We start from the raw sequence: 27,559 nt of genomic DNA on the forward strand, positions 1-27,559 counted from the left end.
AGAGGGAGACACAGAACCTGAAGCAGGCTCCGGGCTCTGGGCTCCAAGCTATCAGCACAGAGCCCATCATTGGGCTTGAGCCCACGAACTGTGAGATCATGATCCGAGCTGAAGTTGGATGCTTAACCGACTGAGCCATCCAGGAACCCCTCCGGCACTCCTTTTTAACTGATTTTTGAAAAGAATAATTTCATGTGTTCCACTTTGACTGGTATGGAAGTGGTACTATTTCCGTTCTTTCATTGGTTATCCTCCATTTTACAACACACGCTTACCATTTATTTTTATTTTTTTAATGTTTATTTTTGAGAGAGAGAGACAGAGAGAGACAGAGAGAGACAGAGACAGAACATGAGCAGGGGAGAGGCAGAGAGAGGGAGACACAGAATCCAAAGCAGGCTCCAGGCTCTGAGCTGTCAGCACAGAGCCCAATGTGAGGCTCGAACCCACGAACCACGAGATCATGACCTGAGCTGAAGTCAGACACTTAACTGACTGAGTCACCCAGGCGCCCCCATACTTAACATTTAAAATGAATTAAAATCTTCATCTTCCACCTGGGTAATGGGAAGCTCATAGAATACTTTAACTCCATTTATCCCCTTCCCTTCTTTCATAAAATCGTAATGTGCTATATTTTGGTCAAATTTTTAAAAATCCCATTGTTATTATTGCCCACCTAACTTACTTTTTCATGTAGCATTTTTCCCTTGCCTCATAGGCCTTCCATCCGTACTTCTGCCTGAAGTGCATCTTTTAGGATTTCCTTTGATGACCCACTGATGGCGCACTCCCAGTTTAAATTTTTCTGAAATTTCTTTATTCCATTCTCACGCCCTAAGGATGTCCTGGGTATAAAATTCTAGTTTGGCAGCACACTGGAAGAAATTGTTCCACTCTCTTCTACTATGCATGTGAAGTGAGTGGTCAGACTGGCTGTCACTGCTTTGACGGATCTGTCAGGGGTAAAATTCTGGCTGTTTTTATCCCCAAACCTCTGCTTTTGGTTATCTAGTTTCACGATACTGTGTGTAGATATGGGTTCCTTTTTATGTATTCTGTTTGGGAATACTTAGGATTTTCAATCCACGGAGGCGAGTTCTTCATCGGTTGTAGACAATCCTCAGCCTCCATCACTTGAGCTGACCCCTTTGATCCACTCTCTCTGCTTCCCTGGGACAGCAGTCCACCTGCCCGGGGCTTCCTGTGTGTCCCGCCTGCATCTCACCGTCTCCTCTGTATCTTCTGGTGACTCTTCGCAGCATTCTGCTCCATCTTTCAGTTAAACAACTTTTATCAGCTTTGTCCAACTGTGCTTTCTACTTTAGTTTTCACTTCTAGAAGTTATATTTGGTTTTCAAATCTGCTCAGCCATTTTTTAGCGTCCCATTCTCCTATTTTCAAGCACGCCTTATATTTTTAAAAATGTGCTCATTTGCATTTTACAATCCATATTTGGTAACTCTAGAATCTTTCTTTTTGGGAGTAGGCTGTTTTCGCTTTTAAGGGTTGTCACCAATGGTGTGGCTTCCTCGTGTGCTTATTATTGACTGGGTACTGCTCACAGTCCTTGAAATTATTGATATGCTTTCAACATGACCAGGGATGAGTGCTTTTTCCAGAAAAGAATGGTCTTTGCTTTTACCACACACTTGGGATCCTGTGTGTCTGGAACCACCTTAGTTCATGATCTTAGGGTCCCCTCCCCACTCTAGCAATGCAAAGTTGGACTTTAATTCTGCTCAGGGGTATTTGGTCTCAGGGATCGGCTTTTTTTTTTTTTTTTTACTTCTGTGTTCTGCTCAGCACCAAGGAAACTTTGTCTAGTCCCTTGTAGATGGAAGAACACAAATATACTACTGGGGCCCCAACTTAAATGGGGAGGGTTCTATCAGACTCCTCAACTTAAGTGGGGCCTGGCCACGTATGCCTGTCTTACTTCTAGGTCTTCAGTGGCTTGGAGTAGTGCTCTTAACTTTCCAGGTTCTTCGCATGTCCTGGATTTGGGCCTGCTCGTTCTTCATTATTATGTTCACTCTCAGATGTTAAGATTTTTATATTTTTCCAGCCTTTTAATTGCACTCATTAGGTGCACTGGCCCTAAAACCTAGCCCACTGCAGGTAGCAGAAATAAAAATCTTCACTTTGCTTTGATGTTCTTCCTATCACTACATTTAGAGGCATGTTTTAATCCAAATTAGGATGCATTGGGATTCATGGAGCCATGGATTCATTTATCAACTCTGGGAAGGTTCCAATTATTTTTAAAGTATTGCCTCCTCTCTATTCTCATTTACTGAATATAATGATGTTATTTTAGACATTGTCATTCCATGCATTATCTCCTAACAGATCTTTCATAGCCCTTTTTATGTTTCTGGTCTTCTAGATAACTTAGATCTTCAAGTTTAAATCACTTCAGTTACATCTATTTTTTACTTACCCATTGAGTTCTTGATTTCAGGGCCTATAGTTTTCATTTTTACGGTTGACTATTAAAGTCTGTTTCATATTGTATGTTTGTCTCTGTAATTACAGCTACTACCTACTCTGCACTTTGCCTCTAAGTCCTTGATGGTGTGAATCTGTTGCTTCTGTAATCACTCCCAGTGGCAAGTCTTATGTGTTTGGTAATAATTAAGCAATGCTCTGGGAATCTGTACGCCTAGCTTTCCAAGATTCTGCTTCTACTGGTACCCAGGGGAGTACCCCCCCATCCTGGAAGCACCACAGCCTGCTGACTCCTTTGGGCCTGGACTCCAGATAGAATTGCTCCTGGAGATCAAAGCCCCAGCACCAGTATCCACCCTGATGAATCCAAATTTAGTTCTAATTGTTTGGCTTGGGGCTTGGGATGGGGAAGGAAAAGGGGAAAGTCCTTGAGGAACCCTTCTATTTTTGGTGAGCAATGCCTCAAAAAGCATGTTGAGATCTAAGTGTCATGGAGGTGCATAGCTCAGAGGTCCTGCTTACTTGATACCAAAATCAGATACTTTTAAAACCTCCATTTTACTTCTTAAAACATTAAGCACCCTTATTTTATGAACTGTATTTTGGTAATTCCATTACCTCAAGTCTTCATGGGTTTCATTCTGTAGCATTCAAATTAACTTTTCCTTAAGCATTTTTTTTACTTTAAATTCTTTAAAAGCATGTTTAAAGTGAACAAATCTTAAATTTACTGCTAATGTATCTTCACAGTACGTACAAACCTGCTTAACTCTACCCAGATGAACAAGTAGGATTTTTCCATTTCTCCAGTAAGTTCCACCAGGCACTTGTTAAGTCAACAGTTCCGTACTGCCATGTCTGCTAATTTGACTTCTATCACGCGGACTACTCTTGCCTGTTAACCTTCATATAAATGGAATACATTTATGTATGTATTCCATATACATATGTATGTCTGTGCCAGACTTCTTTCATCTAACATGTTTTTGATATGCATTCACGTTATTGCATGTAGCAGTAATTCCTACTTTGGTTTTTGTTTCACAATTATTCCACTGCACGAATTTACAATGGACTTTCCCTTGATGTCCACGTTGAGAAATAAAACAGCTATGAACTTGTAGAGATTTTCATTTCTCTTGGAAACTCCCTTCTCCCTTTCCCAACAGTAATAATTCTGCATTATAGAGTAGCAATAAAGTATCTTAAAAACTGCATCTTTCCAGGGATGCCTGGGTGGCTCAGTTAAGTGTCTGACTTTGGCTCAGGTCATGATTTCACGGTTTGAGCCTCACCGTCAGTACAGAGCCTACTTTGGATCCTCTGTCCCCCGTCACTTCCCTGCTCTCAAAAAAATAAACATTGAAAAAAAAAAACACTTTCATCTTTCCAAAGTAGCTATACCATTTTACATTCTTAACAGCAATGTAGCAGTTCATTTCTTCATTTTTGGTGTTGTTTCTACTTGTTCCTGTACTGGGTATATTGTAGTGTTATCTCCTTTGTGGTTCTAATTTGTTTTACTAACCATGTTAAACATCTTTACATAGGTTTTTTAAAAAAAATGTTTAGGTTATATGTGTTTATGAGTATATCCTGTCTATTGTAAATATTTTCTTGTAGTCTGGGGCTGCATTTTTACCTTTGATGTTTTTTGTTTTTGTTTTAAACTTTGAGGGTTTAATGGTTAGTGCTTTTTGTGGACTCTAACCGCCCCCCCCCCCCCACCCCGCCAAGGTTGCAAAGATACTGCATTTTTTTCAAGGTTTGCAATGTTAATTTTTGCCTTTAGACCCACAGCCACCTTTTATGCATGGTGAGGTAATGGCTCTTTTCATACTAATATCCAGTTGGTCTAGCACACTTATGGGGGGGTGAGAAACAACAAATATACGCATATAAAACAGGAAAATTTGGATCAAATAACCTAAGCCACTAAAACACCGCACAGTAAGTTCATACAATGGAGATCAATCTTACTGGATAACCTTGAAAGGGAAGATTCAGAAACAGCAACTGAAAGTGGGCCTTTATCCTTGACGGAAGACTCGAGGAATTGAGCTTTGGAAGTGTGGGGTACTGAGACACAGAAAACAGGTGTCTAGCACTAAATTTCACTGAGCTGGATGTGATAAGCTCCTCTGAATGAGACTAGGTTTAGAATCCTAGATCTACCACTAGTTTCAAAATCTCAAGACAGTTACTTTTTGTTATCAGTTCTCAAGAGGGAATCAGAGAAAGTGGGTTATTTCTCCTGATGGGCTACTAGAACACCTTGATCTTTGTTTCAACAAGAAATGCCCCTCCCAAAACCAGCCTGTCAAATTGCTATTGTTCCAAAGTTTGGTTTCAATACTGTTTTCTCCAGGCAACCTTTCCAGATCTTTCTAAAAGAATTAATTGCCATTAACACTTCCAGAGAACATAGGACATATCCTAACACCCAAGGAACCTAGTGTCTGACTTGCTGTTGTTACACAAATGCTTTGGGGAAAAAAAAAATCCAATGGTTCCAGTAGCCTCAGGATGTAATCTATGTAGATCAGCTTCAAGAACAGTAAACTGTAAATAGTAGCTCTTATTATCCCCCAGTAGGTTTCATTCTAAGCCAATCCCCGTAGGTCTTTCCTCTAAATGAAGGGTTGTTTTGCTAATCACCTCTGTGTCATCCCAAATACTACTGAAGACTCTAGTGTAGTAAATAAACATAGAACTAAGACTCAGAACAACACCGAGTAAAAAAAAAAAAACCCATTGTGACTGATTTCCCCCTAGTTATCACTTGTGTATTCACTCAATCTCCAGGCTGTTGGAAAACTTCATGAAATCACTGTATAAAGAGCACACTCTATGAACTTAAAATTACTGAATTGATTCCACATATTAAGGTAGTCAGCTGGTTTGTGCAATGCAAGAAAATCAGGAAAATAAAGGAAACCATTTAACTACATCTTGCTTTCTTGCCTGAGTTTATCGGTTGTAAAATGGTTGTAAAAGGTTGAGGTCATACCTGAACCTCAAGAAATCACACACTCACAAATTCCTTCCTCTACCACAACTCCTGCTATTCACTAATAAATGAATAAATAAAACTTGGGACACTATTAAAATATGGTCATACCAACCTCAACTAGTATTTTCCCAATGTCTTCACCTCATCCACTATTTCAGTCTTCAGTGGAAAGCAGTCAAAAGGTTTGAGTTTTATGTTTGAGAAAAGGAACAAAACAAATTTGTCCGGATTTCCTTCCTCACTTACAAAACTAGGTGATGTCTGATGGTTGCTATTAATTCGTGAAAACTTAAATAAAACAAATGGACAAAATGTAAAACGGGTAGTTACTATTAACATTTATATCTGTGTCATGTGATGCAACTTGTCATACATGGATTCATTTGGTTATTATAACAAGTTTCCAGCTTTTTAATTTTTTCTTAGCTTTCTGAAAGGCTGAAACCAAAACTAACAAAAATTCATGATGTTAAAAGAAATCATTATAACCCAAGGAGTTATCAATCAAATAACTTAGTCGGTCTCCAACTTCTCAGATATATTTTGCAAACTGGATGTTTTGATACATAAAAAAGTATGGTACCTAAAGATCAATAAACCTGTGGAAAATATGGCAGAACAGAAATACCTTACTGAATTACAAGGGAATTCGATTATTTGACCTTTTGTTTCCTCTAGAGACATCACTATATGTCTAGCAGACGGGGGCCTAACACCTTGAAAATGGCAATGCACTTTTGTTCTTCACATAGTCCTAAGAAAGTATGATAACATTCTCACCATAATATTAGAATACATTATAGGAAAAAACCCCCATATTTTCATAAGGATGTTTTAATTTTTTAATTTAACAATTCAAATAAAATTCAGCTAGTTAACATAAATAGAATAAATGCACATAATTTACAGCCATGTACACAAAATGCAAGAATAACAAACCTCACGTAAACGGTCAAAAGATACCAACTCCTTTGAAGCTGATTATTTAGCTATGACTAATAGATCATAATTGTTCACATATGAGGGGTACACATTCAAATGTTTTTTAATGTAAAAACTGAAACCAGAATTCTCAGTTTCTAAAAGGGATAGCCTAAAAAGCAGTGTTTAGATTAACAAGAAGTGTAAGGGGATGATGGAGAAGAGACTTGAATGGGCAGAATGCACATTGTATTAAACACCTTCATATAATTAAAACTCCTTCTAATTTAATTCATTTAGAAATACCTTTATTCTTAGGAATGTTAAAGTCATGATCAGTAGACAGAAAGGCTCATCTATTATATTTATTAAGCCAAAAGGGGTCCCTAGAGTACTAAAGTCCCGGCAGAAGAGCATGTAAACAACAAAAGATAGGCATGAACAATGCTGAAGAGTAAGGGGATAGACTGATTTCTAGCACTTACATCCTTCAAGTTCAAATTGGTATTTTAGGGATTTCAAACAATCTAAAAACGCTGACATGTTTATACTCCAGTAAAAGAGTAAACACTCATCATTTTTAACAACCTGGTCCTAATACAATAATGCTAGTCCGCAACGGGCATTAGGTTTTAAGAGACAAAAGCTTGGATGAATTAATCTAACAATATTCTATCCTAGTTTCAAAGTTGTAAATAAATTACTTGTGGGCCCAATCTAGGAAGGTTGGTTCCACAAAGTTACATACGTAATGAAAATTAAGACAAAGCTTTGGTGATACAGTATTTGTTTCTTCCTCGATTTAAAAGCACTGTATTATACCCCAGTCACAGGGTTGGTAGTTCTCAGATTTGGACTTTGAGATTTAGCAAACTGTCTATGTGCTACAGGTACCAAAGTTCTATCTGCTGCTCTATGAGCATATCTTTCAGTATCTACTTCTTTAACGTGAATAAGTTCAATTCAATTTTCTGAGAAGACTGCATAATAAAAGTACAGACCAGTCTGAAGAGTGCTGCCTATCTCTATGCAAGAAATAAAAAGTCATCTGATAGAAAATAGATGAAAACAAAACAGTTAAAAAAAAACAAACAATCCTTTAAGTATGCATTTTTTTAAACATTTGCATCAATTAAAAAATCTCCAAAGAAATGTTTCAGAGACAAATTTTATACACAACTTTTATATATAGTCTTTTTTTAAAAATTATCTCTATCACACATAAAGTAAACTATAGCAGATTGTGCTTTGGGGAAAAAAAAAAAAAGCTTCATTGCTCCTTTCCAGTTGTTGTACAAAGAAACAAAATCTAAGACTCTAAGATCTGGGGCGCCTGGGTGGCTCAGTCGGTTGAGCGTCCGACTTTGGCTCAGGTCATGATCTCACGGTTCGTGGGTTCAAGCCCCGTGTTGGGCTCTGTGTTGACAGCTGGGAGCCTGGAGCCTGCCTCAGATTCTGTGTCTTCCTCTCTCTCTGCTCCTCCCCTGCTCACAGTCTGTAAATCTCTCTCTCAAAAAATAAATAAAAACATTAAAAAAAAAAAAAAGAGTAAAAAAGACTCTTAACATCTTTTCTTCCAGTACATAGAGAATACTCTATAGCAGAATATAATGCACTAAAGGTCAACATAAGTTTTACTTGCTAAATACAAACCAGAATAGAATACATGTTCATCCTTGAAGGACACTTATTATGAATTTGCTACAGCTAAATAATAAGATGTTCCTTAGCTGCTGGTTTTCAGATCATTCTTAATCTTATCTGTGGTGTACTGAGATCATTAAGATTAGGGAGAATGTCTGTCCTACATTCAGCACAACTAATGTTTATGCATCTTCACAAGGCAAATGGCACTGTATTAGGCAGTATAAGTGGCACCTGAAAAGGCAAACACTCTAGATTGAGACTTTCTCTACAGATTTAAGTTAGAACCCCCTATTATTGGGTTGCTTTTTTTTTTTTTTTTTTGGCATGTTTCTCACAATAAATGTCAAAGCTAAAAGTCACCATAAAAGGTATGAATAATCCCAAAGGTAATGAAACTGAAATTGCCTTTGGTCTCCAAAGAGATTGGAATATTTTTAAATTCCAATCAAAGCACCTCAAAAACATCCAGTTACTGTTGATTATAATGAGTTAAGAAGGTGAGGAATTTAAGAGGGCACTGTGTTTCATTGGTGACAACAGAGTAAGCTTGCAATGACGTGCTACAATTTTCTATATTAGGGGCACTAGAGCGTACATAGAATATGTAAAACATTTATGTTATTAAAGATCTCCAAAACACTGTATCTAAAACCCAGAAAAATGTTTTGTTGAACACTGTTTCTGCCTAATACATGACCAATGTTTAAAAAAAAATAATCCTAAAGTGGAATTCTCTGTTACTCTCACCCCACCACCACCCCCCAAAAAAAGGCCACAAAGTGCATTCACAAAGAGTCATTCTTAAGATAAAGCCATTGCACAAAATGTACAGTTCATCTATACTGAAATGAGTACCACACTGGAGTTTAATTGTAGATGTTTTATACACCAGTATAGCAACATCCATTAGCAAAGTCTCTTAACAGAATTATAGCAAACATCTTCATAAAGGCCATACATATAATACATTTAAGTATTAAGAGGTACAGGTGAACTCAACAGCAAAATGTAAAAGCTATATCCTGTTAGCACACTGAATCTGAATTAACTTGAATCTTTCTATGATTTACCATTCAAGAAATTAGGATAGCATACATTTCTTGTCAAAAGCAGTTTGTTCATTTACAAAATTGTAAGTCAATTAGGATCACCACCTGTTCGATCAGATGGCAAAGGGCCCCTCTTCGATGTTTATACTGCCCCAGATATTTATAATGCCACCTTAAAAAAAAAAACCTATTACAGCAAAGCTGAAAATTACCATTTTCTCTACAAAATAAATGCAATTTATATTGATCATCTGGAAATAATTCAAAGGTTCAAATTCCTAATGGAGAAAGATTCAGAAGTGGTAAATTTTTTCCACTTTAAGAAAATAATACCTAGGTATGATAGATGATAACTTAAGTCCATAACTAATAAACCACTGAAAAGACAACTGAAGTCATTCATGTATCATAAAGATAGAAAAGATCGGAGGACATGCTCAAGTTATTGAAATGGCCAAGAATCAACATTTTACTGGTTTCTTCTGTCCCAAACTATTACCACTGAGTTTGATATGTTAACGAACAATTTAAGTGTCCACATTATGCTAAACATCATGTTCCTGTTAGCAGTGGAAACCAAAACATTTTAAAGCTAAAAATACGCAAGATATTTAGATACTATTTCATTAGCTGTCAAAACTAGTGATGAATAATGCCAAATAATTAACTTTAAAATATTCCAGATCCTCTCAAGGAAACGTGAAAACAATACTAAGGATCTCACTTATTGTTATTTTACAATTTTACAGAAATTACACAGAAGCCAGAGGTAAGACATTTATGACTGTCAATACTATCTTTGGATAGTTACAATATTTATATAATTATGGATGGCTTTATTAGAAGACTGAAAAAGTGCTCATGGAATAAACACTATATTGTGCCATAAATCAACAAAATGCAACTATGTCCCATGGACATGGTAGAGAAAATGGCAATTTGGAGGAAGTAGTGCTTCTAAAGGCTTTTTCTTGGGCAGCCTAGGTTTTTTTCACATTACTGAAAAGACCAAGTAATGCGGTTATTATGATTACTTTAATTCCTACAACCAAACTTTCCTTTAGGCATAGTTACATGTTCCCAAACTATTTTCTTCTGTCCACCATGCTGGCTTCGATACTGCATGGTCCACTGTCATCTTTTGGTCTTCCCTCTTCATAGTATACAGCAGCCTGAAGTTGCTATCCATTGAGAAGGTAGACCACTAATTCATAGGTGGCCATCATAATGGCTGTGTTTGGAATCTGTCTCACCAGATGAGTTGTTAGACCACGGTAAAGAGACCCATAACCTTCTTCTTGAACAACCAAAGACAGTGTCTGAAAAAAAGATCTATATTTTGTTCCCTCTTCACGTAGTCTTGTTCTTACGACTTCTGTTTAGGGGGAAAAAAGTCATTTTAAAACATTAGTGATATCTTTATACCCTCCTAATGCTGAGCATATCCCATTTACCAGTCTTTTAAGTGTACACTTCGGATAAGGAGTGATTTTTAATGCGTAACTGATTGAAACTGGTTATATTACAGTAACACCAAACTTTTTTTATTTAAAAAAAAAAAATTTTTTTTTAAATGTTTATTTATTTTTGAGAGAGACAGAGACAGAGCATAAGAGGCAGAGAGGCAGAGAGAGAAGGAGACACAGAGCCCGAAGCAGGCTCCAGGCTCTGAGCTGTCAGCACAGAGCCTGATGCGGGGCTTGAACTCACAGACCATGAGATCATGACCTGAGCCGACGTCGGATGCCCAACCAACTGAGCCACCCAGGAGCCCCACTAACACCAAACTTCTAAGTCAGCTGGCTAAAATCACTAGTGGTAAGTGGTAATTATAACATAGGTTCCTGAATGGTAAAAGAATAAAACAAAAGTATCAGTTGTATACTAATATAGACAAAGGGGAGAATAGATTTTGTAAGAAAAAGGTAAAGAGACAGGAAAAGGAATGTAGGTGGTATCAAGGACGAATACACAAAGATATAGTGACAGAAAAGATTTTAAGTGGACCCTACAATGAAAAAATAGAACAACTAATCTATTCACCACAACTATTTGGTCCACAAATGCCAACTATTTGGCCCACTAATCTATTTGGTCCACAAATGCCAACAAGAAATCTCATGTTCATGAGGCTGGATATGTTCAAAATACTAGCCAATCAGCTGAAAGTTTCCATCTGGGAAGCAACTAAGCAAAAATTGTAAAGTTTTAGAGCTCTAAGAAATCTAAAAGATTACGTATAAGTTAGTCCGTATTTCTTAGTTTTGAAAGATGAGGAATCAGGACTGCTGAGAGGTTTTAGTCAGTTGAGAGGCTGGGACAAGAATTCAGAGCTCTCTACTGAAGAGTCTGTTTTTCCAGCACACTACTCCTGATGGGCCTGAGGGAAATGGCCTAGAGACATTTTCACTGCAAATGTTAATATCTGAAATCTCGTGTCCTCTCTTAAAAATTAATGCCATTTACATATTCCACTCCAAAATATTGTTTATAAGTTACCTCTTCTTGTAGTGACGTCATCTCACTGGAAGGAACAAGGTGCTTACAATTCTAAAATTCTGTCTCTCACCTTAGCAGGCCATGGTTCTAGGCATCCCATAGGAGCCAGAACCTAAACAATGCTGATACTGTCCTCTTTTGACTTCTCTTAAAGAAAGAAGTTAGGAACTTCCCTCAGGAAACTGAGAGAACTTCACAGTGCAAATTGGTTAGACTTGGTTTTACTCGTAAATTACATCTTACGAGTAAAATTCTCATTTTACTCATAGCCCTGTTTCATTTGTCTTGATATAGCTTTAATTACAGGGCTTTAGCTTCACAAGGGTGAAGCTAAATGCTCATCAGTGTAACAAGAGTGAAGCATTTAGATTAAAATCCCAAAGCGGGGGTGCCAGGCTGGGTCAGTCAGTGGAGCATGCAATTCTTGATCTTGGGGTTGTGAGTTCGAGCCCCATACTACATACAGAGATTACTTAAAAAATAACATCTTAAAAGGGCACCTGGGTGGCTCAGTCGGTTAAGCGTCCTACTTCAGCTCAGGTCATGATCTCATAGCTCATGCGTTCTGACAGCTCAGAGCCTAGAGCCTGCTTTGGATTCTGTGTCTCCCTCTCTCTCTCTGCCCCTCCCCTGCTCAAGCTTAAGCTCAATCTCTCTCTCTCTCTCAAAAATAAATGAACAAAAATAATACTGAAGCAAAACAAACCCCAAACAACAAAATCAAAGGCTACCTTTAAACAAAACAATAAAAGTTACAAAAAAACCCCCAAACCCTCAGCACATCGCAAGACGAATTCTTAAGTAATTTTGTCATCTATTAATAAAATACGCTAATACTGTAAAACTTCAGAGAAAAATAAATCATATATACTTATTTGCCAACATGAAATACTGTAAAATAGGCTGGCCTTTGGGATTACAGACCCGATTTCAAATTTGGGCTCCTCCACTAAAAAAGGTATGTGATCTGAGTAAGCTGTGTGACCTTGGACAACTCAATCTTAACATTTCTTGTTTCCCATTTGAAAATAAAGACAAATTCTGGGTATGTATTAGTATGCTTAGACTTCAACAGAGACGGTTAAGTACTTCACAGAAATTTTTTTGTAGATTAGCACTAATGTATATAAAGTATCTAGCATACCATAACCGTATCCATAGTTTTTTTTTTTAATTTAAAGAAACTTTCCCAAAAGCCACCTGGCTATAATCTGACAGACTCTGGGCTGAAATGTGACTATCCAAAGCCCATGCTAAATCACCACCATGCTACTATAATATATACTGACCTATTAAAACCGTTACTTACAGATTTAATCCCATTATGATGAACTCCTAAGAAACCATATATTGTTTTACTGGAATTCAATAAAATTATAAATGTGCTAATAAGTGGGCCATTGGCTGATATGGGAAAATTTCTAAATTAATAGAATTTTACTCCTATAGGGGCGCCTGGGTGGCTCAGTCGGTTAAGCGGCCGACTTCGGCTCAGGTCATGATCTCACGGTCCGTGAGTTCAAGCCCCGCATCGGGCTCTGTGCTGACAGCTCAGAGCCTGGAGCCTGTTTCGGATTCTGTGTCTCCCTCTCTCTGACCCTCCCCTGTTCATGCTCTGTCTCAAAAATAAATAAACATTAAAAAAAAAAAATGTTAAAAAAAAAGAATTTTACTCCTATAAACTCAAACATCTCTTACCATGTGGATATGCTATAGTTGTGGCACAAGTTTTTGAGGTGGCAGCAGCTAGCATCATTCCCACAAAATCTGATGCTTCTTTTACAGACTCTTCATCATTTTCCATTGTAGAAGCAATCTTATATTCCAGTAGTTTTTGCTTAATACTTTCATAAATAACAAAATGGATAACAGTCTCTGATATGCCAGCATATGAAGCAGACATGCCCCTATAAAATCCTTTAAGTCCATCTGTCTGATACACTTTACGAATACATTCAAAAGCGCCCATTCGTTTTTCCCCACGGTTCCTGAAAAGCAAAAAGGAAAAATCTTATTAATAAAGTAGTATAGGTTTTTAAATAAGGTAAATAAAGTATAGACGAAATCTGCCACTCCAGTACAGAATGATCCTCTGTAACTCATGAAGAAGTGAAACCAAAATTTTAAAACATTCATTTTAGATTTCCTATTCTTTTGCCTGAAGTTTGTCATATTAGATGGGTAACATGTAAATACTTTCTTTTACAAATGCAAAATACAGTATATTAAATCTTCAGTTTCATGTCCTCATTGAAGTTTGTATTGTAGGGATAAGCAATAAAATCCTTTAGTCCAAATACGCTGTGACTGCAGCTCAAGATAAAACAAACCGTCACATCACATTGAATCCAGTTCAAATGAGAAGATTTCTTCTGGACTTAATAACATAAAAGAGTGATTGAGACACCAGTGATGACAGTGTATCATAAAGCAAGTACAATTAATCTAGTATCTGTACGTCTGAGGGATTCTTCCAAACCCACTCAGTTCTTCCCTAAAAATGACTATGAGAATTAAAGTCAAATTTCCTATGATCCTTTTAAGGCAACAGCCAGTATCACGGTGAAAAGTGAATGAGGATCTCTATAGTTATCAAGTAGTTATTGAGTATTGTGTCCAATAAAACTTCCTTAGTGCTACTTAATGGCACAGCATTTACTCTTACACATATACAATTTTGAGTTTGTAAAAATATTACTTTATACTATGATTCTCCCAATAAAACCTTACCTATAAGAAATGGGTTTAAATGCTACCTACAGGGAAAAAAATAGAAAATTTACCTATTTATAAATTAATACAGCCTGTTTCAGACATAAAATAAAAACACAATTAAGATACCCACCTGATAACCTACAGATTCCTCCAGTTTTATGAACTAATTATTGTTTAGAGCTAATGACTATCCTCAACTAATGACACTGTATGAATACTTTCTCAGTTGAGTGATCCATACAACCAATTGTAATCAGTTTCTGCCATCAGAGACTTCTTCACAAGAAGTTAAAATGCTACAAGTCCAAAGGGTAATATACAAACACAGCTCTGTTCTTGATCTCAGTTATAAATGAGCATCCTCAAACCAGCCTTTCACTATTACCCCAAACCCACCCCATTCCCCACCACTCCCAAGCCTAAGAACTTGTGCTGTTGTGCGTTAAAATTAGAAGTGAAAAAAATAATAAGAGTTTTAAGCCATACTTTTCTCAGGACCCCCTACAGATCCACCTTATAACATCCTGCAGTATACCCCTGGTAGCTTATAGTAGTATAATATGGACCGGCATCTCACATTTCTTTAACCTTTGGGTTGTTTTAGCTGCCACTACTTTTCAGATCTCTTAGCTTTAAGAAATAAACCTTGAGGGGCGCCTGGGTGGCTCAGTTGGTTAAGCATCCGACTTCGGCTCAGGTCATGATCTCACAGTTTGTGGGTTCGAGCCCCGCATCGGGCTCTGTGCTGACAGCTCAGAGCCTGGAGCCTGTTTCGGATTCTGTGTCTCCCTCTCTCTCTGCCCCTCCCCCACTCGCACTCTGTCTCTGTCTCAAAAATAAATAAACATTAAAAAAAAAAAAGAAATAAACTTTGAGTTTTGCTTCACCATTTAGGATTTCATTAAAAATTATTCAGATGAAACAAGAATTAGAGCTATTTCAAGTCTCCAAATAGCATACAGTTCAACATAAAATGTAAACAACAGATATTTAAGCAGGCATAATTATTAATGATTTCTCATATCAGTTTTATTTATAGTCTATGAGATATAACACTACTTTCCCATGCCATAAAATGTAAAAAAGGTGGAAATTTGTTATAGTCTACTTCAGAAAGGCTGAAAGTTTCAAAAGTCTCATTATTATTGTTATAATACGCCAACAGGATCATCTTTCCATAAAAGTATTATTTTTCCCATCGTCCATACTAAAGGCCAACAGGAATTGAGATGGGAAGACTCTAAACTGCACTGCTTCTGGCCTTTGCTCAGTTCCCAGAACACACCAGAGGCCCTAACCTCAAGACCTATGAGGTTTGCACAGACCACTGCCTCTGCTTAAAAATGGGCTCAAAACAACATTCCCTAACTATTCCACTTAATGTTGGTCCCCAATGTCTCTTGGTATATCCCTAGAACATAGCAGTATCTGCTCAACATAGATCTATCAAATGAATGAATTGTGCTACCATAAAGTGGTCAGTGGTAACAGATCAAGTCTATGAATATATGAGAGCTAAATCCCATGCCAGGCCTCTCTGTACACAAGGCTACTAAATTTGAGCAATGCTCCTCAAAGATTCAGTCTAGACCAGCTGATCCTGTCGGTTAACTGTTGGGTGGTTGATTATAATCATTCATGTAGTGAAACTATCACTGCTTGGCCTAGATTAATATATATTCTTTTCCTTTTATTTAAAAACACAACACATAGGGGCACCTGGGTGGCTCAGTTAGTTGAGCTCCTGACTCTTGATTTCAGCTAGGTCAGGATCTCAGGGTCGTGAGATCAAACCCTGCGTTAGGCGTGGAGCCTGCTTAAGATTCTCTCTCTCCCTCTGCCTCTCTCCTGCTCTCAGGTGCACTCTCAAGAAATAAAATAATAAGGAAATAAGCAAGCAAATAAATAAATACATAAATAGAAACACATAATCTACATTCTTCCTTAGCAAGTGTCATATTGCCAACTATTATATATATCACTTTTGCTTCTGATGGCAGACCCAAGTTTCAAAAACCAAACAAAAAAGCAAATTCAGCAGACAAAAAAGGGAAAAACATAGTTAGATACATGGCACTGAAATCTCACATATAAATTTATAGGAAAAAATTAGTTGAAACCAACTTTAATTTTGTTTTAATGAATTAACATACCGTGCATCGAGCTGTAACCGAGTCTTTACAAGCCAAATGGGGTTGGTCGCTGTGATTGCAGTAAAACCTAAATAAACATGTTTAAAATGAACTCTGGTAAAAATGAAGAACTATTAAGTTAAAGGTTTTAAATAGTATATAAATCTATATTAAAGAAAATGCATAATAAATATTTAAACTATTAAGTGATGTATACTTTACACTTTTATTTTACAAACCCATATAATCATGAACGTTTGTAGTTTATTTCCAATCTACATTCTCAAATTCTGACCGTAACTAAACAATTCTTTTAAGAGCAAATTCTGATTATATATAAATTCCTCTCCCACCATATTCAGAATATTCTCTGGGGCACCCATCTACACTCTAAGCTAAATTTAAAACCCCATGTTTACAGACAAATCTAATAGAAATTTGGTATATTCTAGGGCTTTTTAGCATGCAAGCTCTACAACAGCTACTTGACATCCTTAAATCACAATTCTCTATCTTAAAAGTGGATTCTACCTAAAGGCCAGCATTTACTATAATATGATCTTAATGGGGCTGTATAACAGGACTGTTGTTTGCCCTTATGAATGCTTTATATAAACGTATGCTTACTAATACTGTTAAAATAATGGTATCACAGAAGTAAGGTTTCTGTTAGGGTTAATAGGAAAGATCTATTTTTCATCCACTTAAACACATACAAAAATTCAAAAGTTCGAAAAGTAACAAACTGAAACTTCCCTCTCACTTATAGACACTTAAGAGAGAAACTCAGAGTAGAAGGTAGTTCTAACTTACTTTAAAACTTAAGTACTATATATTATCAGTGCAGAGGGTGGTCACCTAAGATGGCTCATTCTAGTTAGTAAATTAACATTTCTGGAACAGGGTATCTAGACTATTGCATATCTTTTACTTGCTATCTTCCTACTGTTACTGAAAAATAGCCCATGAAATGTCATCTTGAAAACGGGAATTTATGAAGATTGCTTCATCTTTATAAAACAGGGCTTTGATATATTGCTTGTGAACACTGAAGATCACTACAGAAACCTCACAGAACTACTTCTATCAAGCCAGATTTATTCAACTGGCCTTTAAATTCAGTGAAACTTACATGCAGAAATGTCTAAGGATCTTAACTGTTTTAATACTTTCTATCAACTAGCTTTTAGAAAGGTGGAATATAACCAGCACATTTAATGTGAGTAAAGTGAATTCAGAAAGAAAAATGCTGGGGTGCACTTAAAAATAATTTTGGTTTCTAAGTTAACATATACTGCAGAACCAATCATTATCCTTCCTTGGCTTTTGAAGTTACTATGGGTATATCTAAAATGCAAAATAATTTTACTAAATTGTACAAAGTAGTATTTAGTCTCATAGGTTCTTTTCCCTACCATAATGTCAGACAGTTAGCTAACTCAAACGTTATTCCCTTAATCCACTGTTTTAACACCGTAGAAATAGCCAGATGTCTCACAAAAAGATGCTTAAAATTGAATCTATTTATAAAACATGATAAATGGAATAGAAATTTGGTTTGATAACTTGCCCAATTTTCTAATAGTTCTATAGTCTCCATTTCTCTTTAGTGCTTTTAATACTGCATACATATGTATAAAACTAGTATGGAAACAATTTTCTATGTGCCAGTATTAAAATAATAAAAATTTAAAGTGTTGGACCAGCTGTCAGGAGCATTTTTAATAAATAAGAGTTTCTTTTCATATATAAATTCTTAGAAAAGGAGAAGAGAAGAAAAATATGACCCTGTTAGATCAGTTTAAATATCCTGGAAAGATTTTTCTTGCATGTTCCAGCTTAAAGGAGAATAAAGTTAAAAGAATTTTTTTTCTTTTCTTGACTCTCATTTTCTTAAGTGAAAAACTCAAACTAAATACATTCAAATTATATTTTAAGGTAAATGTGCACCTGATAGTATTCTGGCCATACCCCTAAATTGATGATTCTTTGTTTTTTAACTTAAATAGTTATTATTAGCTAAATATCTGTATAGCAATATTAGGGGGTTTATTAGTAAAAGCCCACAAAGCTGCACAAGGCAACAAAATATTCTGCATTATTCACAATAGCCTTTATTAATTATCCTGTGGAAATTAAGAAAAAATATTTGCTTTTCATTAAATTTTGAAAGCCTAAAACTGGGAATCCTTATGCCGAACTTTTACCTGTCTAGGTAAAAATCTCATTCAATCTATTATACTTTATTTGTAAATATGAGCAAAGTTTTTTTAATATTAGTTGTATTTTAAAAAATAAACTTAGTACCCAAACTTGATACTCTCCCAAGTCACAAAATTCCTCAATTAAAAGCTGAAAAAAATACCATATGTAAACTTTAAAATGTTGCATTTAATTATTACTAGAAATTAATTTTTAAATATCAGTGAATAAAATTTTAAATTATTCTGTACACACTAATGAACAATGATAGGGCGCAAACAACAGGTATTTCTCACTTAACTAAAATTCATTTCCAGATACAAACTGATCTATAGAACAGGACACATTAAAATTCAGGTAAGAGAGTGCTGCCATCTTATCCCTCTATAACTGCTACTATCAGTAACTTGTGCTTTAACTAGAGTTGTTCTGGCTCAAATCCCCCAATAAAAAGCCAGATCTTAATGAAGACACTAGCCTAAATGCTGGCGAACCATTAGACAGAATCTAGGCATAATGCACAGCTTTTTAGCTATTGGCCTTACCATAGTTAAAATTCTAGTCCTGGAATTTGATGCTATTACATTCTCTTAACCACACTTTATTAAACTAACTAGATATTAGGCTAATTCAATCTATAAAAACATAGTCTATTAATTCAAGAAATGAAAGAAGTGGGAAGAAACAAAAATCTGTCACCAACTTAGAATTATACATGGTAGGGCAATTTGACGTTCGCCAACAGCCAAAGCTAAACAGATCTTCCTACTTCTAAGACAAAGATACTGGGAATAATCCCTGAAGTTTAGATATTCACTGTAGCTTTTTATTTTGGCATTTAAATTTTGCGAAATTTTGGTAATATGCTAGTTCATATTAATATTCTGAGTACCTGTTAAACATTAAGAGGTATCTGAAGGATCTACTTGTAAGATAATAAGAATATTGCTCTAGTCAGTTAAAGCAAAGTGGCAATGGCCATACTGTTATAGTTAGTATGTATAGTAGTACAGTTAGAATGTTATTAGAAAAATGTTTAAAATTTTCAAAATGCAACTTTTAGAGTTCTGCTTCATCTAAGACTCCATTTGATAATGTAAACCAGATTAAGAGAAATCCTGCTTATAGGAAACTTGCTGAAAATGTCTATTTCATTAAGTGAGTGATACCTGTAGTATTGCATTTTCTGTACTTTTTATTTCATCAAGTTCTGTAAGAACAAAGCCCACCTAACCTTCTAAGAAAAATACATTAAAATTATAAGAAAAAAAAACCCAATTAAAACTAAAACAGCTTAGATCCCACATATTCTTAACCTGCATTTATTGGAAAGTAATGTAGGTAGATTATTTTTGCAAGGAAGTAGAAAGCTAGTATCAACAGACAAGAGAATAGAGAGCACTGTATTAGACTTTTAAAATATGTTATGCTAAGCAAAGAGAACTATTATTTTTCCTGAAAGCTGTAGGATGGTATACCTTTACAACTATGTTTATCTTAAATACTGTCATCAAATTCTTTGGAGGTCAAGGCTATTATGGCCAAGCTGAAGACCCCAGGCTTTTATTACACGATGACTGAAAAATTACCCCATTCTTCCTTCTAGAAGGAATAGTATAAAGGGATCAGAATTAAAGTTTTATAAAATACTCAGAACGCACACACAAATTCAGGAAATAAAAGTTCTTCCCGCCTTCTATTAATTCCATAGCTATCATAAATTCCCAGGGTGTGTTTCTTAAAACTAGAGGCTGCAAGAGATGCTCAGATCAGTACTCACGAGGTTTAAGTTAGTCCATATTTCTACAGGAAGTGACCTGCGGATGGGGAGCATGAGATGACACGATCTCACTCTTTTCTCGGGAGAAATGTACAGTAAATGCCTAAAATAGACACAGGCTTTTCTGTATCATAACAACAAGCAGTGACCTCATCAGAAACATGTGTACAAAATGAATCCCATTGGAAGGATTTCAGAAATATTTACTGTGAGATCTAACTTTTTTGAAAATTTTAAGTTAAAAAACAAAAAGGAATATCAGAATGGGCCATAAATTTTTTTAAAAAAATGCACCGAGTACTGAAAATTCTGCCATCTGCAGCAGTTTCAGAGTCCAAATACTTACCTAAAAGATGAATTTTGCCTTAAAGAAAAAAAATGCTAACCTTGTCAATGGGGAATCTAAGAAAATATTTAGAAGGGATTATCATATCCCATTTTCTAATCATAGTTATCTACCATCAGAGGTGAAATCACAATTTTCTATACTTTAACCATCAGCTTACTTAGTAAATCCTTTTTGCTTAGTAAATCTTAAAAAAAAACCCAGAATATTCAAGTAACATTTTGTAATAATTTATAATTTTTTAAAATAAAATAAAGTATATGTTGCTAGAATAATACCTTTCACCTTTGCACTATGGCCAATAATATTGCACATCCATTTTTATGGAATATTTTGGATTATTTTATATTTAATTTCTTGTGTTCTACAAAACAAAAAACAGGAAGAATGTTTACATACAAACACACAAAACATCTGTCTAAATATCCATTTGGCTGAATAAACTGCCATGGAAAAATATTAAAAAATATATTTTATATAGGCAAGACAAAATTTCTTTGTAATGAGTAAAACTTAATCTTTAATAATAAACTAAGTCAGATAGAAAGATTTATTTTGAAAAATAACAGTGAATGCTAAATAAAAGCAAATAAGACCCATAAGGTAGGCTATAAATGACAAATGATTACATTACTGGTATTTTAAAAATATAGTGATAATGTTTGAATATCTAATCCAATAAAAATCAGAATTCTTTTCATTTAAATCTGTAATGTTGTATAGAAAAGCATATACATTCCAGATAAAAACTTTTGAAAATTAGGAATCACTATAAAGAAACAATACTATTTTTTGTATGCATACTTGTGTCTAGGGATATTCATAGAGATAAGCAAGTTCATTTAAACAAAAACATACAAATAACCTCAACGAAATAAATACTCTCAGTCTGATAAAGGTTACATGTAGGGAAGGGAAAAAAAAAAAACAGGTAAAACATAAAGACTCAACAATACTTAATTTGATTAAATAGCCTTCCAATTGGAAATAATTTTTTAATTTATACCTCCAGATTTAGGTTTATAAATTCCTATAGTCTTCTCTTGAAACACTAAAACCAGAATAAGATCCACCTTAAATTAACTGTCATTTTGAGAAAAAAGTTTTACTATCTGAACACTTGAGTTCAAGAGGATAAAATACAAAATCAACAGGCTATCTGGAGTAAAAATTACATACAAGGTCTACTAGTAAATCCTTAATGTTTTGTTTGATGTGGCAAAATCTTGCAGGCAATATCATTACAGTCTATTTTAGTGCACTTTTTGATACTAACATGACAAGGTTAGCATTTTTTTTAATAGCCAGTTAAAAAACAATTTTTCACATGACTGCCTCTAAGCACTTTGTACCCCCAATTCATATTTAGAAGACTTCTAAAAGTAATGCTGAGGAAAAACCAGAGCAATCTGGTCTAGATTATTTCAAGAACGAAGGGGGCAAAAGGCTCCCTTAATGAGTCTGCACAGGGACCATTCAGTTTCACCAACCATGTAGTTATGTATAAAAACTGCGAAGCTAAGTGTTAATGCTCATGAATAGTGCGAGGAAGCTCTGAAAGCACAATTCTCAGAAAAATGTAACTGCAAACAAATGGAAGAAGTATTTGCAAATTACACAATAAGTATATAGTGTAATAATCTCTGAACAATAGGACCATCAATTTACAAAAACTCAAGGAATTCAAGTTGGAAAATCATATCAACGTATAGATATAAAACTATGAGTTGACATTTGTACACGTTTGAGAAAAAAGTACAAAATGACAATTCCACTGAAATTCTTTGCAACATGATGCAAAAATAGTAATAAATTCTGATGAGCTATCCTAATGAAAAAAAGATGTTCCATTGGGAATCAAGATATTCTGAAACCCTAAATTTGCACCACTGAATATGTAACAACTATCCTCAAATAAAAATGACCACTCATCTACTTTCTTGACTTCAGGTCTTCCAAAACAAAACAAAAAAAAGAAAGATTAACATTTCTTTAATAATTTTCTGGGTTTAAAAAACAAAAACATGAACACTGGTAATCCAGAAATACATTCTTAAAGATCCTAATACAGTGGTTATATAATTTGAAATTAGCCACTAACTTTTACCTTATACCACTCAAATTTGTAGAGGGAAAATCATTTCTATTCATATTCAACATCTATAAAAAAGTACATTAAAAAAAATTCTGGTTGTAACTAGATGATCTCTATGGTATTAAAGAACTAATTCTCAAAATCCAAATCTTTGTAGCGCAATCTACATCCCTAGGATAAGGTAAGAGAGGTTCATACAAACTGTGTAACTTGCCCAAGATCTCTCCTCATGGGTAAATAAGAGTAGTTTACTCCTTGACCTCTAAGGTTTTTCCTTCCAGCTTTAAAACTTCAACAAGTCAGTCAACAATTACAGAGTATAAAAAGACTTGAGAATAATTGTAAAGTATATGGTAGATTATTACGGCTATTGACCTTTCAGAAATTAGTTATTTCCAACTTACACTTAGTTTGTTAAAGTATGTGGTTCAAATTGATCCAATTTATTTCTAAACAGAAAGTGGTTAACAGTTTAAAGCACTCATTAAACACGTAATTGACACTCCATTTACTGCTCAACAGTTGATGAAAGTAGTCATAATCTGCTTAATAAAGTCATAGCATAATTTGGAAACATGAGGTATGGTTAAATCCGCAATGAATCTCAGAAAACTGCAGAGAATGAACCAAACAAAGGTCGTGGCTTTGTCTAACACGCATTGCAACAAATGATTCCAAAACCAGACTAGTCAAATCAATCTCCTAGTTTATCTTTAAGGCAGTGCAGAGGCCCAGAACTAGCTGCTTTGATTCAGAATCATATAAACCCAATAATGATGATAGAAGAGTCCCTGGAAAACATTTCTACAGCAAGCATGTACACATAGCCGTTGCCTAAATTTCAAGTGCTATCTAGTGTGATTTATATGGAATGCTAAACATATATTTCAAAATACATAAATTAGTGACTCTTAGTTATCAATAATACATCACAAAAACTTCAGCATTTGAGCACAGGACAAAATGAATACTTTACCAAGAACTGCCGGCACATTTCAGACAGAAGCCAAAACATGCAGCAAAAAGGGAAAAGGCACTAACAGAAATTGAGGAGAGAAGAGTAAATTACAGCTCCATAACTTATTTATATGTAATTATGGTTGGATTCTTTAAACTGTTAAAAATGATCACTAAATATACAGTGGACTACACAAGACAATGTAAATATTATATTACCTGTATGCTATCACAAACCTAATTACAAAAATGCCAACTGGTATCAGATTTTACGTATACCTCCTGATGAAATTTACTATATACTAATAAATTTAAGAATTATGCTTGTAGATGCTAATCAATGAAGAGAACATTGTCTTAAAAGTACAAATGTACAATGTAAATTCATCGTAATTCAGTATTAAGTCTCTAGCTTTTGGAAACTTTTTTGCCTTTTAATATTAGATATTCATACCTGCCATTGCAGCAGAAATCATGTGTACCTGGGTAGAATCCGGATCAAATATATCATTCAACTTTTCCTTGCAGTTTGAATAAGCAGCAAAGTATATTGCTCTAAAATAAAGATTTAAATTTTATCAACAAGCATGTTGCTTAAATTCATAAGATTTAAATGACAAGTAAATTAATCTTTATAATTTTAGAGAAATCTAAAAACAAAGTCTTAGCCAAGTCTCACATAACCTCAGGTTAATTTCTATATTATTTCTATAATTTCTGTATTTTTTCCGTGAAGATCCTGAAGTACTTCTTACAATGACTCATTAAGAAAAAGACAAACTTCTGGGGCGCCTGGTGGCTCAGTTGGTTAAGTGTCCAACTCTTGGTTTCGGCTCAGGTCATGATCTCAGTCCATGGGTTCGAGCCCCACATCAGGCTCCATACCAGTGGAACAGAGCCTGCTTGGGATTCTCTCTGTCCCTCCCCCACTTGCATGCTCTCTCTCTCTCAAAATAACATTAAAAAAAAAAAAGAAAGAAAGAAAAAGACAAACTTTGATGTAAAGTTAATCAAATGCAAAGCATCCTCTAACAAAAAGACACTCACTACCCCAGCCCCAATACTTTCACAGCAACTGAAATAAAAAGTATTTGTAGAAGATTTTGATATTGGGAAAACACGTAAGGCTGGAAGGCTTATGTAATGGTAAAGCTTAATTAAACACACTTAAGTAAATATGGCATGAGCACTTAAAAAAATATTAAGTATGTAATTAATATAGTTTATATTAATATAAACTATTAAGATACAATATATCATATATATATATAACATTTTTTTAAGTGAGGAGAGGGTTGTAGAACTGACCCAATTAATCAAAATATATTAAACAAATTTGAGATACTGTGGTATATTCTAATCTACATTATACACAGAGTAGTTCACAGTATCCTTAAATAGACACAATTCCAAAGAAATCAGCCCTATCATGTCATATTTTTTAATGTTTGTAAACATTTCATTAAATCTGTAAATATTTCCCATTAACTTATTGACTGTGACTCTATGCATCTCAACTACTTCCTCATTGTTTTGTTTTCCAGGCTCTAAATTACCTGCTTGCTGCATCAAATATCCTATTACTTCCCAACAATCCTGATTATCTGTCTAATAAGGAACATAATATGCAAACAAGTACAAGAGCCAGAGTCTTTTTTAATGTGCTGAAGAAAAATGGAAATTAATATAATTTAAAATGAAACATGCTGAGGTGCCTGGGTGGCTCCATCAGTTGAGCGTCTGACTCATGATTTTAGCTCAGGTCATGATCCCAGGGTCATGGGATCAAGCCAGTCTAAGATGCCCTCTCTCCCTGTCTCCCCCACTCGTGTTCTCTCTCTCAAAAACAAAACAAAAACATTCTACTTTATGAGTAAGAAAAAAAATACATTTAATGATGATGAATTATGAAGAGGTATATACAATGCATTCCTAGAAATGAATAAGACAAAAGAAAAAAGACCTCTTAATGAGAAGACAGGCAAAGAATATATACAGGTAATTCATGGAAGTGATATACAAATGGCAAATAATTATAAGAATGATGGTGTGACTATACCAAAAATTGAACAAATGTATATCAAAACAGTGAAAATCACGTTTGGTCTCTTTAGCAAGTATTAAAAGACATGAATAGTTGCCAACATGAGTAGTATATGGATAATGAGCAACTAATTCACTACTTGAGAATAAAAATATGAGATACCTTTTTAGAAGGCAGTTGAACAATATTAATTTACAATAGGCCTATGTTCTTTTATATAGAAATTTTAACTTTTAAGTAAATATCATAAAGAAATACACTTGCTTAGATAATCAAAGATAAAAGTACAACTATGTTGACAAAACCACTGTTTAACAGAAAAAAATGTGGAAATCTGATAAATCTAAAAGTTTTATCAGTAAGGGAATACTTATTAATGACAGAATAGCCATACTATGCAATTTAAAAAAAAAAAACCTACATGATTTCCAACGGAAAAAGCTTCAAGGCAAATTTCATGAACTACTTTTAATATGATTAAATTAATATAGATGAACACAGAGGAAGGGAAAGAAAAATAAGACAAAAACAGAGAGGGAGGCAAACCATAAGAGACTTTTTAAAAAAAAAAATTTTTTTTTTTAACTTTATTTATTTTTGAGACAGAGCATGAATGGGGGAGGGTCAGAGAGAGGGAGACACAGAATCTGAAACAGGCTCCAGGCTCTGAGCTGTCAGCACAGAGCACGACGCGGGGCTCGAACTCACAGACCGCGAGATGAGGACCTGAGCCGAAGTCGGCCGCTTAACCAACTGAACCACCCAGGCGCCCCCATAAGAGACTCTTAAATGCAGAACAAACTGAGGGTTGCCGGAGGGGAGGTGGGTGGGGGAGATGGGCTAGACTCGTGATGAGCATTAAGGAGGGCACTTGGGGCACCGGGGTGGCTCAACTGGTTCAGCGTCCGACTCTGGCTCAGGTCATGATCTCACAGCTCGTGAGTTGTAGCCCCATGTCGGGCTCTGTGCTGACAGCTCGGAGCCTAGAGCCTGCTTTGGATTCTGTGTCTCCCTCTCTCTCTGCCCCTAACCCACTCACATTCTGTCTCTGTCTCTCTCAAAAATAAATAAACATTAAAAAAAAAAAAAAAAAAAAATTAAAAAAAAAAAAAAAAAGGAGGGCACTTGTTGGGATGAGTACCGGGTATTGTACCTAAGTGATGAATCACTGGGTTCTACTCCTGAAACCAATACTATACTGTATGTTAACCAACTTGAATTTAAATAAGTAAATTTAGGGGTGCCTGGGTGGCTCAGTCGGTTAAGCATCCGACTTTGGCTCAGGTCACGATCTCGCGGTATGTGAGTTCGAGCCCCGCGTCGGGCTCTGTGCTGACTGCTCAGAGCCTGGAGCCTGTTTCAGATTCTGTGTCTCCCTCTCTCTCTGACCCTCCCCTGTTCGTGCTCTGTCTCTCTCTGTCTCAAAAATAAATAAACGTTAAAAAAAATTAAAAAAAAAAAAAAAAAAAAAGTAAATTTATAAAAGAAAAAAATTAATGTAAATGGTGATAAGTATACATACTATATATTTTACATACACGATAAGCCAGAAAAATGAACAGAAGACTATACACCAAACTGTTTTAACGATAGTTATTGTAAAGAGAAGAGTAAGTATCTGCAGGAAGGCATACAGCACAAGAGGTGATATGTTTAAGATGGAATGTCAAGCTTTATGCTATACATTTTTTTAAATTTCTACAGTAAG

General features: G+C 35.2%; 1 protein-coding gene across 1 annotated transcript in view; it reads right to left on the reverse strand.

The window, feature by feature from the left end:
* Positions 1–6,292: 6,292 nt before the first annotated feature.
* Positions 6,293–27,559, reverse strand: part of SLC25A36 (solute carrier family 25 member 36) — a 39,962-nt gene continuing 18,695 nt past the window's right edge. Inside the window, exons 4-7 of the mRNA XM_019438049.2 lie at positions 24,262–24,362; positions 16,449–16,515; positions 13,279–13,568; positions 6,293–10,456 (exon numbers count right to left, since the gene is read on the reverse strand). Of these exons, the coding sequence (XP_019293594.1) occupies positions 10,263–10,456; positions 13,279–13,568; positions 16,449–16,515; positions 24,262–24,362 (652 nt within the window). The 3' untranslated portion in view covers positions 6,293–10,262. The remainder of the gene's footprint in view (positions 10,457–13,278; positions 13,569–16,448; positions 16,516–24,261; positions 24,363–27,559) is intronic.

Source organism: Panthera pardus, unplaced genomic scaffold (assembly GCF_024362965.1).
Source record: "Panthera pardus isolate Hobbes unplaced genomic scaffold, ASM2436296v1 HiC_scaffold_16, whole genome shotgun sequence".
NCBI classification, from domain to species: domain Eukaryota; kingdom Metazoa; phylum Chordata; class Mammalia; order Carnivora; family Felidae; genus Panthera; species Panthera pardus.